This window comes from Propithecus coquereli, unplaced genomic scaffold (assembly GCF_000956105.1).
Source record: "Propithecus coquereli isolate 6110/MARCELLA unplaced genomic scaffold, Pcoq_1.0 Scaffold164, whole genome shotgun sequence".
Lineage (NCBI taxonomy): Eukaryota > Metazoa > Chordata > Mammalia > Primates > Indriidae > Propithecus > Propithecus coquereli.
In genome coordinates, this window is record NW_012140969.1 from 2,084,601 (window position 1) to 2,101,560 (window position 16,960).

General features: G+C 55.8%; 1 protein-coding gene across 8 annotated transcripts in view; it reads left to right on the forward strand.

The window, feature by feature from the left end:
• DNM2 (dynamin 2) overlaps positions 1-16,960 on the forward strand; it is a 77,849-nt gene that overhangs the window by 49,429 nt on the left and 11,460 nt on the right. For 3 of the 8 annotated variants that reach the window (XM_012641297.1, XM_012641290.1, XM_012641292.1), the window contains exons 8-15: positions 775-910; positions 3,054-3,121; positions 3,753-3,891; positions 5,950-6,036; positions 7,922-7,992; positions 11,230-11,281; positions 12,177-12,188; positions 15,726-15,839. In XM_012641297.1, coding sequence (XP_012496751.1) covers positions 775-910; positions 3,054-3,121; positions 3,753-3,891; positions 5,950-6,036; positions 7,922-7,992; positions 11,230-11,281; positions 12,177-12,188; positions 15,726-15,839 — 679 coding nt within the window. Of the gene's footprint in view, positions 1-774; positions 911-3,053; positions 3,122-3,752; positions 3,892-5,040; positions 5,180-5,949; positions 6,037-7,921; positions 7,993-11,229; positions 11,282-12,176; positions 12,189-15,725; positions 15,840-16,960 lie in introns of all 8 variants that reach the window. The other 5 variants (XM_012641291.1, XM_012641293.1, XM_012641295.1 and 2 more) reach the window with 3 other exon arrangements.

Here is a 16,960-nt window from a genome sequence, read left to right on the forward strand (position 1 = left end):
CACAGTGATAATAAGCAATGCTGAGAGATTTTTTTTTAAGGGCCAGGCAGAGTTCTAAGGGGCCACACACGATATTATCACCTTCTGTTCATTATATGAGTCCTTTTTAGTTTTTTGAAAAAGATAGGTAGATTGCTAGAAATTGGCAGCATTTTTTCTTTTTTGTGGGTGCACAAAATAACAGTACGTTTTAGGAACAGTGACTCCTTGGAGTTGGTGAAATCTAGAAACATCTTTCATACTCACAATGGCCCTATGAGGTTGATGCTGTTACCATCAACCCACTTTGCAGAAGAGGAAGCTGAGGCTTAGAGGGCCAAAGCCACCAGTCCAAGGCCTCACGGCCCGTCAGCGGTGGAGTCTCGACCGCAGCAGGCTGGGAGGTGGTAGGATCCTGCAGAAGCCACTTGAATTGTGCGGAGGGGCTTACCTGTTCACCCCACCATCCTGCCAAGTCAAGCCGAGCCTCAGGGTAGAGATTGCTGAGCTGTGACCCTTGAACTTCACCCTCCTCATCTGCAAAGCAGGAGTCATCACACCTGTAATCCCAGCACTTTGGGTGGCTGAGATGGGAGGATCACTTGAGCCCAGGAGTTCGAGGCTGCAGTGAGCTATGATCGTGCCACTGCACTCCAGCCTGTTCAAAACAGAGGGTCTGTTAAAGACCCTGTCTCTTAAAAAAAATAAAAATAAACCGTGGCTTAGCTTGGAACATCACTCTAGATCTGTGTCGAAACTGCCGCTTTGATGTCGGATTTTCTTTCTTCCTCGTAGGATGGTCCAGCAGTTTGGGGTGGACTTTGAGAAGAGGATTGAGGGCTCGGGAGACCAAGTGGACACACTGGAGCTCTCTGGGGGCGCCCGGATCAATCGAATCTTCCATGAGCGGTTTCCCTTTGAGCTGGTGAAGGTATCACTCCCAGGGCTGGACCCTTCCCTCTCTGCTCAGGCATCCTCCCGCTGGCCTCGAGCTGGGCCTCCTCTGGGGCCATGATGTCTCGAGCTCCTACCTCTAGGCCCAAGCCTACCGTGGGCAGCATGCGTCCTAGAGAAGGTTTCCCAGTGGGCTTTCTTCCCAGAGCAGGCAACTTAGAAGTTTTGGGCAGAACAGTATGAAAATTCCTGTTTTCTCCCCTGACAACCGATACTGATTCCTTGCAAAATACATATAAGATGTAGATAAACTCACATGGGAAAATCTCCCCAGTAGGTTGTTGAAGGAAGAACAAAACAGCACATAGAGCCAGCATGTGTAGCATGAAGATGACGTATATATGACATCTTTATGTTTGAAATTGTACACCTGTATGTAGAGGTGTTCCTTTGTGTGGACGGATCTGCAAGGATATTTGCAAATGTCAACTCGGGCTGCTGAGATTTGGGACTTTCTTTATCCGTTTTTTTGGAGGGGTGTGTGTGTGATTTGCTTGAAGTTTTACACTGTTTATAGTGAGCACATAGCATTTTTATAAAAAACTATACAGTTCTGGCTGGGCTCAGTGACTCACACCTGTAATCCCAGCACTTTGGGAGGCTGAGGCGGGAGGATCGCTTGAGGCCCGGAGTTCGAGACCAGCCTGGGCAACATAGTGAGAGCTTGTCTCTGCAAAACATAAATAAAAAATTGGCCGGGCTTGATGGCATATGCCTGGAGTCCCAGCTACTTGGAAGGCTGAGGTGGAAGGATTACTTGAGTCCAGGAATGTGAGATTACTGTGAGCTATGATCACACCACTGCATTCCAGCCTGGGAGACAGAGCGAGACCCTGTCTCAAAAACAAAACGAAACAAACAAACAAACAAAAAACCAATAAAGTTCCTTTCTATAAAAGGAGCAAAACACTAATAACTCTAATACCCACAGACAAGGCCTGTTAACACCATAGTTTGTGTTCCTTCAGAATTAGTTCTGTGCAAGTGGGTCTGTATACGCAGACATACTGTGTATTGTCAGCCATACTTGTGTGTACATGTATATTCTTTAAACTAAAAATTTTTGTGTCTTTGTACCCTGCTATTTTTATAAGGTGACTATCTTTCCAAACCAGTCATATACACAGTGGATTGTTTTTTGTTTTTTTTTTTTTTTGAGACAGAGTCTCATTCTTTTGCCCAGGCTAGAGTGCCGTGGCAGCATCCTAGCTCACAGCAACCTCAAACTCCTGGGCTCAAGCGATCCTCCTGCCTCAGCCTCCCGAGTAGCTGGGACTACAGGCATGCGCCACCATGCCTGGCTAATTTTTTTTTTCTATATATTTTTAGTTGTCCGATTAATTTCTTTCTATTTTTAGTAGAGACGGGGTCTCGTTCTTGCTCAGGCTGGTTTCGAACTCCTGAGCTCAAACAATCCACCCGCCTCAGCCTCCCAGAGAGCTAGCATTATAGGCGTGAGCCACCGCGCCTGGTCCACAGTGGATTGTTAATGGCAAGACAGCATCCTATTTTATGGATGTGACATCGTGCATTTAACCAGTTGCCCATTGTTGGACATTTAGCTTATATTCACTTTTTTTTTTTTTTTAAGAGATGGGGGTCTCACTCTTTTGCCTAGGCTGGAATGCAGTGGTGTAATCATAGCTTACCACAGTCTTGAACTCCTGGCCTCAAGTGATCCTCTCACCTTGGCCTCCCAAAGCTCTGGGATTACAGGGGTGAGCCACCACACCTGACCCTGTATTCACTTTTTTTTTTTTTTTTTGGCAGTTATGTATAGTTGTGGTCATGTAGCTAAATCTTCGTTAATTCCCCAAGATAAATTTCAAGAGCATTTTATTTGAACTACTAGGTGACGGTGTAGGCGTGTTTTTTGAGGTACTTGAAATGTGGCCCATAAGAAAGTTTATGTAAACTCATGTTCCCACCAACACAGTGAGATTGTTCATTTCACGGCATCCTTGCTGAAACTGGGTTTTAATTTTTTTTTAATTTTGACCAGTTAAATATCCTGCCTTGTGAATACAACTGCTCATAGGAGATAACATTCCCCAAATACACACCTGTTGTGGGGGTGCCTCAGGTACCTCCTTGCAGGGGTTTTGTTTTTCTCTTCTCAGATGGAATTCGACGAGAAGGATTTAAGACGAGAGATCAGTTACGCCATTAAGAACATACACGGAGTCAGGCAAGTTCCACGGGGAGAGTTGCCATGTTCCCTTCCCTCCGTGGTGCCACCCTCCAGCCAGTCGGTCCCCCAAACCTCTGGGGGCCCCAATCACGAGGGCTTATGAGGGTTTTTGGGTGGTTCTCAGTAGCTGTAAGCCCCTCCCTGTGTGTCTCGTAGGACACTTGATGGTGACTGTATTTTAGTCCTGTGTGGGTCTGTCACTGGTCATGGGGCTGTCCAGGGCTCCTGGTTAAATACGGTTGGGTTCCCACCTAGTCTTGGCAAGAACCTTAGTTTCCATGGTAAGCTAAGAAAGCTCATTGTGGATTTGCCTGGTGCGGGGCTGGGGGCGGAGCTGAGTTAAGATCACAGGCACCCAGCATTTGTCCCCGTCATGGGTCGCCTGTTTGCCTCTTGGTCCTCTCCCTAGCCTCACAAAGGTAGAGTTGCTCCAGTTGTCTGGACTCCTCACCATGGGGTCCTCGGGTCACACTGGGGGCTCCCCCGCAGCGGACTCAGGCATCTGACCCCCAGACTTGATGTGACCTTTATTCATTGTTGGGGACCCGGCCAGTGCCTAGGAAATTGCTGACCGTGCTTTGTTTCTCTCTGACTTATCTCCCCCGCCCCCGGGTGTGGACGGTTTCAGGACCGGGCTCTTCACCCCGGACTTGGCATTCGAGGCCATTGTGAAAAAGCAGGTCGTGAAGCTGAAAGAGCCCTGTCTGAAATGTGTCGACCTGGTTATCCAGGAGCTAATCAGTACAGTTAGGCAGTGTACCAGTAAGGTATTGCACCCTCGGCAGGGTGACTCCTGGCCTTGCGGAAACGGGGGTACGGGGGTTTGGTATCAGGCTCCCCGTGCGGCATCGACCCCACTGGTGCTGTTTGCCCCCTAGATTGCCCCGGTGTCCATGAACGTGGCCTCTAGCCAGAGGCTGGGGTGGGAGCATCGAAGCCCGGGCTGATCGGGGGGGCGCCAGGCCTCCAAAACTGGCCAGACTGCTGGGCAAGTCTTGCTGGGACCCTGATACCAAGCCTAGCATGTGCCTGACGGAACTGGGGCTCCACTGGGCTGTCGCTTTGCTGCCTTCTGGGAAGCAGTGAGGGACCCTGTGTCATTGCTGGAGGCCGAGCTCCCTGAATCTCCCTGGCCGTCGCCCCTTGTTGACAAATGCCCGCCTCCTCGGGCTTCCCTAGAGCCAGCGACGTCTCTGTTGCACAGCGCTGGGAAAGGCCCCCATGCCAATAGCATAATGAGTGCCTGGGTGCCCAGCGCGACAAAGCCAGCTGGGCTCCCGAGTGTCCCCGCCAGCTCCCTGCACTCCGTGCTGTCCGCCTCAGATTCACTCGGGCATGGTGCCTCTGCGTGCTGTCGACGAGCGGCCCCCTCTCCACTCGGCAGGACGCCCCGGGCTCCCGGGCCTGTCTCCCAGGGCAGCATGCTTTGGCCAAGCAGCTGAAGTGCTGCCGGTGGGCAGCCTGTGCTTGCACAGCCCGTGTCCCAGCGCTCTGGGTTGCCAGGGGATTTCTGCTTGAGCCTCTGTTCTCAGTCTGGAAAAGCCCACATTTGCTGCTTAAGCTCCTTCGATTGGAAAAGGGAGGGGGGACGAGAAACCCCGCCGGGTTGGAGGCTGTCATCGCGGAGCCCGTCGTCACGGACATGCAAATCCAAGGCCTCCGCACACCTCGGCTGTCCATAGATGACAGTGACCCCTAGCACTTCTAGAATGAAACCCCGGCCTGATCCCACCACCCCCAGCCCCCAGTCCTCTGTGATCCGAAGCAGCTTCCGGGGCAAATGCGGGCAGGTTCCTCCGTGCATGGACTGACTGCTGACACTGGTTTCTTCTTTCTCTCTGTCTCCTGTCCCGTGTGTGTGGCCTGCACTGTCTCTGGGTGTCTTTCTGCCTCGTCCCGCCCTCCGCATGACCCAGGACGGGGCTCTTCACCCCCGACATGGCCTTTGAAGCCATTGTGAAAAAACAGATTGTAAAACTCAAAGAGCCAAGTTTGAAGTGTGTTGACCTCGTGGTCTCAGAACTGGCCACGGTCATTAAAAAGTGTGCCGAGAAGGTAACAGGTTTCGTTTTTATCATCTCCACATCTGTCCCCGCCTCCCGCCCACTTTCATTCGTTCGTCTCAACCCGAGCATCTGGAAAGTTCTGCCTCGGCAGGAACCCCCTTCTGTGGACCAGCCGTGGCTTGGCAATGTCTCAGCACCGCATCAGCATAGGGGACACTGGGAGTTGCGGTTGTGGCTGTCCGCAGGGGTACCCGGCCTCCAACGTTGCCAAATACGACTCCGCCATGAACGTGGTTTGGTTGGGTCACTGCTGTAGGGGAAGGCAGGAGGCAGCGGGGGTGGTAGGGAGGGGGTGCCAAAGATGCAGCCATCAGGAGTGGCTTTCCGCTAGGGGGTGTCCCTCCGAGGCTGACGGCCCAGATGCCATCCCCACCATCCTAGAACAGGAGCTGTGCACTCACCAGCTTGGCAGAGGCCTTCGGTGTTCCCGCTGTCACCCAGCGCTGGGTGGGCGGGGCTGCCTGGAACCCCCAGGTGGCAAACACAAGCTACCTGCTTTCTCTGCCACCTCCCACCTCCCAGTTGCTGGCTCGAAAAGCAGCTCTGCTCTTGCGTGGGTGCCCTGGTTTCTCTCCCACCCACGGCGCCCCCACCATCCTCTTGTCTCCTGGCTGCAGTGGGGAGACAGGAGCTGGGTGGGGGCTCGGTGGGTCCCCCATGTCTCCCTCCCCTCCCTCCACGTACTCCACTCGTGTGCCGCATGTCGCGTCCTGTGCCACGAGGACCCAGCCAACGCGGCCTCTCTGCTCGTTCCCCCAGCTCAGCTCCTACCCACGGTTGCGAGAGGAGACGGAGCGAATCGTCACCACTTACATCCGGGAACGGGAGGGGAGAACCAAGGACCAGGTATTGGCTTTTTGTCTTAATTTTCAGATACGATTTAGATGTGGTAAATTTCGGGCGTACTGTTCTATGCGTGTTGACAAACAGCAACGTGTAACCCTCACCTCAGTCAAGATCCAGAGTGGTTCTGTCGCCCCCCAAAATTCCCGTCCCTTCCTCTTTGTCCCAAACCCCCAGGCATTGGCCATTGCTGGTCCCCTCCCTGTCCCTACAGTTTTTTGAGTGGACTCGTACAGTATGTGGCCTTTTGACTGTTGGCTTCCATCACGTGTCATAATGCGTTTGGGATTCATCCATGTCACTTGTCGAGCGCATCAGTCCTGTCGCTTCGATTGCCATGTAGTGGTCCATGGAGTGGACGGAGCTCAGCTTGTTTACCCACTTGCCTACCAGAGGACATTTGGGGTCCTTTTTGTGTTTTATCATTTTCTTGCAAAGCCATGCAAGCACACACAAACGTAGCATGGGACGCACCCCCACGAAGCTGTCCCCCTCTGCAGCACGAGGCTCACCCGCCCAGACTGTCCCCTGCTGCGCCCCCGGCCACCATTTCGCCTTCATGCGGCCCAACACCTGTTTTGAGTCACATCCCTCTGTTGTCCTTACTGGCCTGTTTGCAACTGTTCATTCAAACCAGACCCGAGTGGAGTCTGTGTGTCGTATGTGCTTGTTACATCACTTTGTGTAGGACATTCCCTCTCCTCTCGCCATTGATGGGGACGAAACTGGCTCACTGGTCCTTCACAGGGTCCCCCAGTTTTGATTTGGTCATTTGTCCCCTCGGAGAGCCGGTCCACTTGTGCCTGTTTTGTCGTAGCTGCTGTAGCCGGGAAGCTCTATCAAAAGCTTGAGAGCGTCCGACTCACTGTGTTGTTACTGTTGACAAGAATGCTGCTGCCCTTTCTAAGTCCACCGCAGCCCCTGACACCCGACAGTCGCCGCTGCCGGCTGTGATCTAAGAGTCCTGGGTTGGCGAGACTCAGGCACTATCGAACAGTGGCTCTCACGGATGGAGCATTCTGGTGTTCTCTGGCAACCCCCCAAGGTCCGAGTGCTTTGCCCTGTTTTACGTTTGAGGACTCAGAGGCACATCAAGGGGAAGGGACTGGCCCAGGGCCAGTGGGGGCCACCCGAGCCCCCCCCAGCTGGCGGCCTGGCCTGTTCTCAACGGGAACCAGGCCAAACAGTTGTCTGGGCCTGCGGTTCCCATAGAGCAGCCCTATCCTGGGCAAAATAGGACACGGAGGATCGGGAGGGTCTCGGCAAGTACAGCAGTGGCCTGGCAGGCGCCTTATCCGAGAATTAATCCTTTCCAGCTCGTGCGTGTGCGTGCACAGGTGTGTGTACATATGTGTACACACATGCATGGGTGCGTGCGTGCGTTGCGTTCTATTTTAATGTTTTCACTTGGCCAAATTAGCTTTACAGTTTTAACGCAGGACTTACAGCATGCCAGGTGGGGAGGGCCTTGGAAATTATTGAACCCTTTGTGGTTGGGCATCCTGTCACCCCATCCCATGGCTCGGTACCATGAGGCCCAGAGTCACATGGCCAGTTAGTGACCGAGCTGAAACTCTAGCCCCAAGTGGTCAGCCTTAGAGGCCACGCCCGTGTCCACCTTGCTGGGCTCTGTGGCGCTGCTCTGTTGGCCCAGGCCGACCTGCCTGTGAGGCCCTGACGTCTGGAAGCATCCACTCTGCTTTCCCCCGTGGGTCTCCCTGCGGTGCGTGTGGTGGGATGCTGGCCCTGGATGCGGCTCCTGTTCTCCTGCCTGGGAAGCCGTCCGGTTCCCGGGCGCCCCCTGCTGGCCAGTGCGGGACACGCCCCAGCCCTGCCCCTCCCACTGTGCTTGGCCCTGTCCTCAAGGGTAACCCCCACTTTCCCTCAGATTCTTCTTCTGATCGACATTGAACAGTCCTACATCAACACGAACCACGAGGACTTCATTGGATTCGCCAAGTATGTACTTTCGGGGACAGTGGCTGGCGGGTCGGCAGCCATTCAGAGCCAGGGAGGCGGTGCCGTTGGGATTCCCTTAGAGGGTCTCTGTCAGGGGTCGTGGGGTGAAGGTAGAGCGGCTCGACAACACCTGGAAGCTTTCCTGGGCTAACAGGGGCTCCTGTCCCAGTGGTCCCCAACCAACAGCCTTCCATTAGCCCTCCCAGTGGTCAGCGGAAGGAACAGAGGGCAGTCCTGTGGTCACATGCCTGGAGAAAGGGCCAGGCCAGCCAGCTGTAGTGCTTCCCCCCCTTCTTGCGGGACTTGTCACAGCCTTCATAGACCAATGTGTCCTTTTCCCAGTCTCCGCCCTTTAATAGACGGCATCTCACAGGCTCAAGGTTCCGGAGGCTGCTCTTTGGGAAGTGCCGCTTAGGGTCTTTCGGTTTTCTAGGCGTACAATGTAGATTTAACACCAGAACCTTCCATGGCACCCAGATGAGGGGCCAGGGCATGGATCTCTGCTTTCGGCAGGGTATAGATATAAATGCTGGCTGTCTCAGGTGTCGCCCCTCAGCCCCTGGACCCCCTCGGTGAGCTTAGGTGTCACTTAGATTGTTCTCATGGCCCATGAAAGTCTCCCAGCCTGAGGCTGGTAGCATAACAGCCCCTCGCTAGCCACCTTCTTTGTAGTTGAGCAGGTGCCGCGGGGTGCCTTGTCCTGCCAGGCCCTGTGACAGAGCAGTGAGTAAGCCTAGACCCAGGCCCCCACCCTCAGATGAAGGCCCCGGGGACAAGGGACAGACCAGCACCCAGGCAGTTACGACACAGTGTGCTTGGTGCTGGTGGTGGCTGTGCAGGGCCCATGGGAGCCCCGAGGGTGGCCTTCTGGCCTGGCCTTGATGGCCCAGGCAGGCCTCCTTGAGGATGGCCTCTAGAGCCACGTCTTGGGCTATGTAGTCACCTGGGTGGGACATTTATCGATGCGCCTGACTGAGTCGATTGAGGATCTGTTCTGTGCTGCACACAAGGGAGGTGAGTGGAAGAAGGAAGGAAGGGAATATGGGTGTCGTCAGGACCTCCTCTCTGAACCCAGAGGAGCCGAGGGCCCTCGCTGAGCTGTCCTTGCAGGAGGTGGCCTGGGAGCCCTGGACGTGGGCCGCACCCCGCCCTGGGGAGGCAGCCCCTCCCGCCCCTGCTCCTCTGGCCTCCAGGTGTGCGAGGGCCGAAGCCGCTGGTCCCGCCTCTTTGGTTACGCTGCTGTCGTCTTTTCCTCACCTCGATGTCTCTGCTTCTCACACTTCATCCGCAGTTCCTTCTCACACTCTCTCCTGTTTTTCCTTTGACCACTCCACTCTTTCCTCTGGATTCCTGGGCCTTCCCACCTCCCCCAGCTGTTACTATACTGAGCAGCTGGTCACCGGGTGGGTATTGCCTGCTGTGTGCCTTTCCCTTGGTGTGTGAATGGGGACGCCCTGGTTGGGTGGCCCCAGCCCTGGGTGGGACGTCCCAGGGGCCCGCTGAGGAGCTACAGGGTGCTCCCAGGGCTAGTGCTGGGCCATTAGACTAGGACAGGGGACAAGCCAGCTGTAGCTCTGGCCCTTTCAGAGCCTGCAAATGTCACAAGCACAATGAGAGTAGGAAAATGGAGTTGGGGTTGGGCATGGTGACTCACACCTGTAGTCCCAGCACCTGGAGAGGCCGAAGTGGGATGATTATTTGAGGCCAGAAATTCAAGATCAGCCTGGGCAACATAGCGAGACCCCTTTTCTACAAAAAATTAGCTGGGCGTGGTCGTGTACACCCGTAGTCCCAGCTACTTGGGAGGCCAGGGCAGGAGGATGGCTTGGGCCCAGGAGTTCCAGGCTGCAGTGAACTATGATGACACCACTGCATTCTAGCCTAGGTGATAAACTGAGACCCTGCCTCAAAAAAAAAAGGAAAAGGGAGTAGAAGAGGGGACCCAGATGTGGCTTGGAGAGACCTCTCTAAGGAAGTCGTGACAACCAGGTGACAGGCAGGGGACCCCAGAGAATTGGGAACAGGGAAGTTACACTGCAAGACAAAACAGCATAGGTAGACCAAGGCAAGGTGGAGGTGAGAGGACAGGCGGCCGGACCTTGTCACCAGGAGGGCCCCACAGGCTAAGGGGAGGATATTGGATTATTTTTCAAGGTACGTGGGAAATTCCAGGCAAGGGAGAGGGGTCACCTTGTGGTCTGCTGTTTGAGGGAGCTGGGATGAGGGTGGGAGCCAGGAAGCCCTTAGGAAATAGCACAGCACAGACCTCAGTGTCACTCTGCCATGGCTGCAAAGGTTGGCTTAACTTGGTTACACCTCCTTCAGATGCCATTGACCAAAGACCTTCCTGTACTTAGAAGTTGTGGGCTTCTCATTGCCCTCTAAACACTAAAAACAGGGCCCAGAGCAAAAGCCCAGTAGTAAACTTACTGAATGTTAGAATAATCATTGGATAAAATTTGACCTCCATTCTTAGTTTTTCAGACTTCACTGAACTTGAAAGAGAAGCCTACTTTCTGCCTTATCCAAGAGCCAACTTGAACTCTAAAGCCAAACCCCAGAAGCAGTCAGGAAAGGAATGTGACCAGGCCGATTTGCTTTTTCATATCGTTCTGAAAGTTTCAGCTAAAGCAATAAGATAAGAAAAGAAAATACGATGGATGAGTAACAGGAGATATAAATTGTTTGCAGATGGTGATAGGGTTGTGGGAGTAGAATATATAAGAGAACCAACAAGGGATGGGGCAGGTGCCCACTTATAAAATGCAGCATGGACTAGCCAGGAAATAGGGTGGAGAAAGAAGAAAAGAGATCTGGGACTATAGACAAATAAGGAAGCTTGCAGAAAACACGCCCAGTTGACCTTGAATGTCCTCTGAATTTTAGTCTGGAATTATGCAAGATGAGTGGCATTTCATGGTGAACAGCTGTCACCTGGTCAGATCTCCCAGGCTAGACTGTCCTGTGGTTCGAGCCACTTACAACCAGGTGTTGGGATCAGAGTTGGGAAAAGTTAGTGACCCCCAACCAGCCTGCTGCTCAGGTGACCCTGGAGGCACCACGGCTACCTCCCAGCCACCTGGGACTCCAGCTTCTCATGCTCCCTCTTAGAAGCTCCAGAATGTATTGACTTCTGGAAATAACTGGCACTTTCCGAGGTGGTCTGAGATCAGGGCCTTGTTCCTCATTCCTCCTGGCATCTCGTCCACACGAACCCTCTCTGTGCTTTGGTTTCAGTGCACAGCAGAGGAGCACGCAGCTGAACAAGAAGAGGGCCATCCCCAATCAGGTAGCCACCCCCTCTGCAGCCCGTCACTCCACCCTGGGGGGTGGGAGGACACTAAGGGGCGATCGAGCCCCAGCAATGGCATCTGGCGCATGGAATGCCCTGCCCAGAAGCCCTTAGCACAGGGCCACCCACTCTCTCGGCCTCTGTTGTCCACTTAGGGGTTGATGTTCCTGGAAAACAATCTAAGACCTGACACTCTGGCAGGGTCTAGGGGGCAAATTTCACCCACCCAGAAGTTCCTGTCTGACATCCAAGGCCAGGAACAGAGGTCTCTGACCTAATCGGGCCTTCCCAGCTCGGTCCCAGGGATTGGGAGCCCGCAGGCAGGAACCGGTGGGAGGCTGCATTGTCACCAGCAGCTCAGGGGGCTCCACACCTGGAGAAACCTGAGCCACATGAGGGGTTTTCTACCTTGACATTTTGCCCCAGCTTGGTGCCATGTGAAATATGAATGGCTTTATAAATTGCCAGCATTTGGTGTCTTTTTTCCTTTCTTTGATAAGAAAACCCATTATCTTTGCAAAATTTCCGCCACCCTCCCCACTTCTCCACATTGGGTGGGGATGGGGCCCCTGCTGTTTCCCTCGCACGATTATAGAGCCCGTTGGAAGGACGAACATAACCACTGCATGAATTTTTTTTGCGCTTGCCGTAGGTAATACATATGTTGTTGCTTTTTTGTTTTGGGAAATGATAATTAAATATTATTAACACCATGAATTTGATTAATAGCATGTAATTTTTTTTCTTTTGCTGTTTTTTCCCTCTGCTGTTCTCTTCCCCCTTTTTTGTGCTGTTCCCGCTTTTTCTTTGTCCCCTTCACGTCCCTCTCGTCTCTTTTCCTCTGCCTGCTCTTCCTTGATTTACCCACAATCCTAACTTTGTGTTTTCAAAGGGGGAGATCTTGGTAAGTACCTGCTTAGTGTGGTAGCAAACGCTAGAGAACTTAGTAGTGATGGAGACCCGCCCACCCTGTAACACGCCCTCCCCGCCTCCTGCAAAAAACAATAAAAACAACAAAAATACTAAAAATTGAGCTAACCTGGAAACCCCATGCCACAGCTGACCCTGGACTTCGTTCGCGTTGCCCTGGGCATAAGTTGACTCACACAGGCACTAACCTGACCGCCACCCTTGTCGGAGGCCCACCCCTGGAGCTGATTCCTGGCAGGTTCGCCAGATTTCCTATACATCAGGGATGGCAAATACTGGGTTGACACACTGCCCCTGCCTCCCCTCACCTCCCTGGCCTCAGAAGATTTTGCTCAAACCCTCCTGGAATTTGTTCTTGTCGCTGCCGCTCCTTCTGTCTCCCATGCACACCCAGACATCTTCCCCTCCTGTGCCCATAACAGACATGACTAATAGATCCAGCACTCCTTCTTCTTGTACCTCGCCTCTGTACTGTGCCCATGGCAGACATTGCTAATCAATCCTGGCATTCTTTCCCAGTAAGCATGCCCTCACTTCTGTTCCGTGACAGGTGTAACTATCTGATTATAGGTTTAGTACCCCTATTGCAAACGCCCTCCTGTACCCATGGCAGGCATGACTAATCGATCGGGGGGCCTCCTTCCTAGATGCTGCCACTGTCCTCCTGCCTTCATGGCAGATGTGATATGATCCTTGGTGAGAATGTCCTGTTCCATTTGCTCCCTTCTCTCATCCTTTGCCTATGACAGACATCACTAATTGATCCTAGCACCCATTCCCACCTCATCCAGAATTCTCAGCACAGTGCTGCAGGCACCTCCTGCCAATCGATTGGCGTGGCCCGCCATGATCAATCCATCGTATTTGCCAACCCTGCTGTAGGTAACACTTGTGCAGAGACCGCTCACCTCCGAGCCTGAGCCCATTTCAAGGTGCTCACGTCTAGGCAGCCGGCCTTTGCTCCAGCTCTCGCCCTCAGAGAGCACAGTCTGGGCCTCCAGCCCTGACCGAGGCCCCCTGCTCCGGGATGTCCCCCCGTTGCCAGCCACCGAGGCATTGGGCGGGCTGTGCTGACAGGGATCTTCTGGTGACCCTAGGATCTTTCCAGTAGCCAGGCTGATCCTGCGCCAGAGCTCGCTGCTCCCAGGTCCTGGAAGATGCAAACAGGGCCAAAGCAACAGCCTGGACAGGTGGCCGTGGTGGCTGAACCGCTCAGTGGGCCTTGAGCCCGTGGATCCTGCTTTCCCCACTTGTCCCTCCCCAGTCACATTTGAACTTGTACAGTGTCCTCCCCCGAACAGGCCAGGCCGGCACCTGCTCACCTCTCACCCGAGAGGTTTAGTCATTCTCCTCCCAAATGCCACAGCCCCAGCCACACAGCCCTGCCCTGCCGTAAGCCCGGCTGTGACCTCTGGGTGTGGGTGACTCAGGCCAGGACCCTCAGCCTGGGAGGAGCTGGCCCGGCTTGCCTGTGGTCCCTGGTTTGCCACCCCCTGCCTGCTGCCGAGCCGCCCCCGTGCGCCTGCATGCCCATCACTGTGCACTCCGGCCCGCGGGACCCTGCCTGTCCCTCCTGTCTCTCCCACCCCGCTTCTTTCCAAGCCCAGTCCCCTTGGGATGTGTCCCTTGGGCACACATCTGGCTTTCTCATGGGGAGGCCTGGCCCCTCCCTCTTCTCTGGACTCGGTAGTGCCTGTGTCTGCCGCCCATAGCTTGCTGCTCCCCAAGGGGTGGGTGGGGATTCGTCTCTGAACCCTTCTGGGGAAGGGCATCTCAGGGGCTTTGGGCAGTCCTGAGCAATAGCTCGTGCTCCCTGTAGCATCCCTAGCGGGGCCCTAGGCCACACCCTCCCATGGCCATGCACCCCAAAGCACAGCCAGGGCCCGTCCGCCAGCTCTGGCATCTACAAACCTTGGGTGGAGGAAAACACGCCAGGCCATGGAAGCGGCATTGGGCACATCTGTCACCTTGGGGAACCATGCTGGGCCCAGGAGTGGGGGTGGGGGTTCCCATGTGGCAATTTGTCCTCTGGGGAGCCCTGACAGCCTGTCCCCTGCTCTCCCTCCCCTGCTTGTCATTCAGTGACTGAACCAAGGTCTGCTAAGCATTCACTCTGTGCCCGGCCCTGGGCTGAGACCAGGCCAGGGGACCCCCTGACCCTACCACCCTGGGTGGATGAAGGCATTCCCAGAACACTGAGCCTTCAGTGCTAATACGGGGGCACCCCGGGCAAACGGGAAAGAGCCGGTTACTCTGTTGCCAGGGAGGATGCCGTGACCTTGTTGGGGCTGCTGGCCCCTACCCCTCACCTGCCAGGCAGCCCGTGGGTGGAGGTCCCAGAGGTCACAGCCTGCCCCAGATAGCTGCCAGAGTCCAAGAGCTGTCCCATCATCCCAGGGAGGGAAAGTCTGCCCTTGGCCTTGACAGGGGGCACCAGGTGGCATCTCATGCTGTCCCCAGCCTGAGCAGGGACTTCTGTATGGTGTAGGGGACTCTCTAACCACCTGTGTCTTCATCGGAGCCCGCATGCAGCCATGCAGAGGGGCAGGGGACAGGTCAGGGCAGGCAAGGTGAAGCCCCTTGAGAAGGCTACGTACTAGGACAGGCCCCAGACTGATCCTGGGGACCCCATCTCTGGTGCTCCTGCTCTGCCAGCCGTTCTAGCTGTCCCCAGCCATGGTCGGCCCACCCCGTGCAGCCTGGCGCAGCCTGTCACTGCCGCGCCCTGCTTGTGTCTCCATGTGCTTCCCGCTGCCCCAGGGTCCGCAGTCCAGAGCGAGTCCCCTGCATATGCCTGGCTTCTGCCCCCCACTCAGATGACAGCTGTGGCCACACGAGCCCCATCCATGGGGTCTCCCAGCCCAGAGCCCTGAGGTATCAGTCAGGGAGCAGTGCGGCCACCAGGCTTGACACCAGCACGGGGCTTGATCTCCACCCCTGACAGTCCCTGTGGGGTTCCTTAGGAGGTCCCCTGGGCTCAAACTTCTGTCCCCCGTCCCTTGGGTGGAGTTGTCCCCACAACTGGTGGGCTGAGTGCGTGTGAGCCCACAGCGAGCGCAGCGGTCCAGGCTGTGCACGGTGAGGTTCTGCCAGACCCCCGAGCAGACAGCAAGGAGCACCCTCCACGGCATGGGCGCTTCCTCCAGCCCTGCGACGGCCGCCTTCAGGTGTCACGTTCCACGTGCCACAGCCCCAGACACAAGCAGGAGCCACCTCCTCTGGACCCCATTCCACCAGGCGTCGTTTGCCTCCCGTGCTAACCTAGCTCCGAGCGCAGAGGCGTTGTCAGGGCGACCTGGTTCTCCGTGAGCCCCGGGCCCAGGGAGATGGTGTCTGTTCGGTGGAAGTGCTTGGGGAAGGGCGGCACTGGCTTTCCTGGCTTCGGGCTGAAGGTGTCTGCCGGGTCCGGCTTTCCGTCTTGCTGTGTGGGCAAGGGCGCTGTCCGCTGTGCTGGGGAGTGGGCCGGGGCGGCGGGGCGCTGTTCCCTGCTGAGCCACACGCTCCCCCCCAGGTGATCCGCAGGGGCTGGTTGACCATCAACAACATCAGCCTGATGAAGGGCGGCTCCAAGGAGTACTGGTTCGTGCTGACGGCCGAGTCACTGTCCTGGTACAAGGACGAGGAGGTGAGTGGCCGGCGAGGGCGGGGAGATCGGACGCTCCTTCCGGGTGGCACCCATTCATTGACTCCATCGCTGTACCGGCACGCCCCAGACCTCACCACTGGGACCGTGACCCGGGCTGGAGGGTGCCCTGGTGGACCAGCCATGGTACACGTTGTGCCTCAGCCCCTGCGGGGTCAGGCGTCAGGGCAGGTGGGCTCCCGGAGGAGGGAAGGGGGGTGGCAGGTGAAGGACCTGCCAGCAGGCTGGAAACAGGCCGCAGCGTCCAGGGCACACTGAGAGCCTCACTTTCACAAGAGGGGGCACAGCCGTGGGTTAGGGGCTTCCATCCCGGGGGTGCATGGCTTCCATCGCCTATGGGACCCACCAGGGCCTCAGTTTCCCTGTCTGTGAAATGGGGTAGAATGGTCCCTGCCCACTCTGGTGCTTGGCCACAGTGAAGTTTAGAGGCCTTGAGGCTGTCGAGTTGGGTCTGTCCCAGAGACCCAAAGCAAAGGGACTTACAAGGATGGAAGTCTGTTTCTTGCTCGTGTCTTGGTGAGCTTGGTGGCCTGTGCCATGAGTCTGTCTGGGATCCGGTCCTGCCTCCCCTGTTGCCACCTTAACGCAGGGCTCCCACTGTGGTCCAAGATGGCTGCCCCATGCCCGTCACTGCGCGATGGCCTCTAGTGGCCCAGGGAAAGGAAGGAGCCTGGGATGTGAGCCCAGCTCTCAGTTCTCGCACTTGGTGCTTTCTGAGCACAACAGCTGGGGCTCGACGTCTGGGACGTCAGCAGGACCTTGGGCAGGTGGCCTCACCGCTTTGTGTCTTGTCCTCTCCCCACCTATAAAGTCAGGACTGTGGCCTGTCCCCTCTGCCCTGCGGGAGCCAGCTGGGGGGAGTCCTGGTGCCCTGCCCAGCGCTCTGCCTGGCTCACGGCTTGTGTTCGGCTGTTTGTCCTGGTGGTCCCCTCCGTTTAGTGCCCCCAGCCGTGCTCTGCAGGAGGGAACTAACCCCACCCCGCCCCGACCCCACTGTGGGTTCCAGGGTTGTGCGTGACCTTGAGCACATGCAGGTTGACCCTTCACTGCTGCACTGGGTACAGGGCTGGCTGGCTGGCTAGTCCAAACTGTCCCTGGGGTGG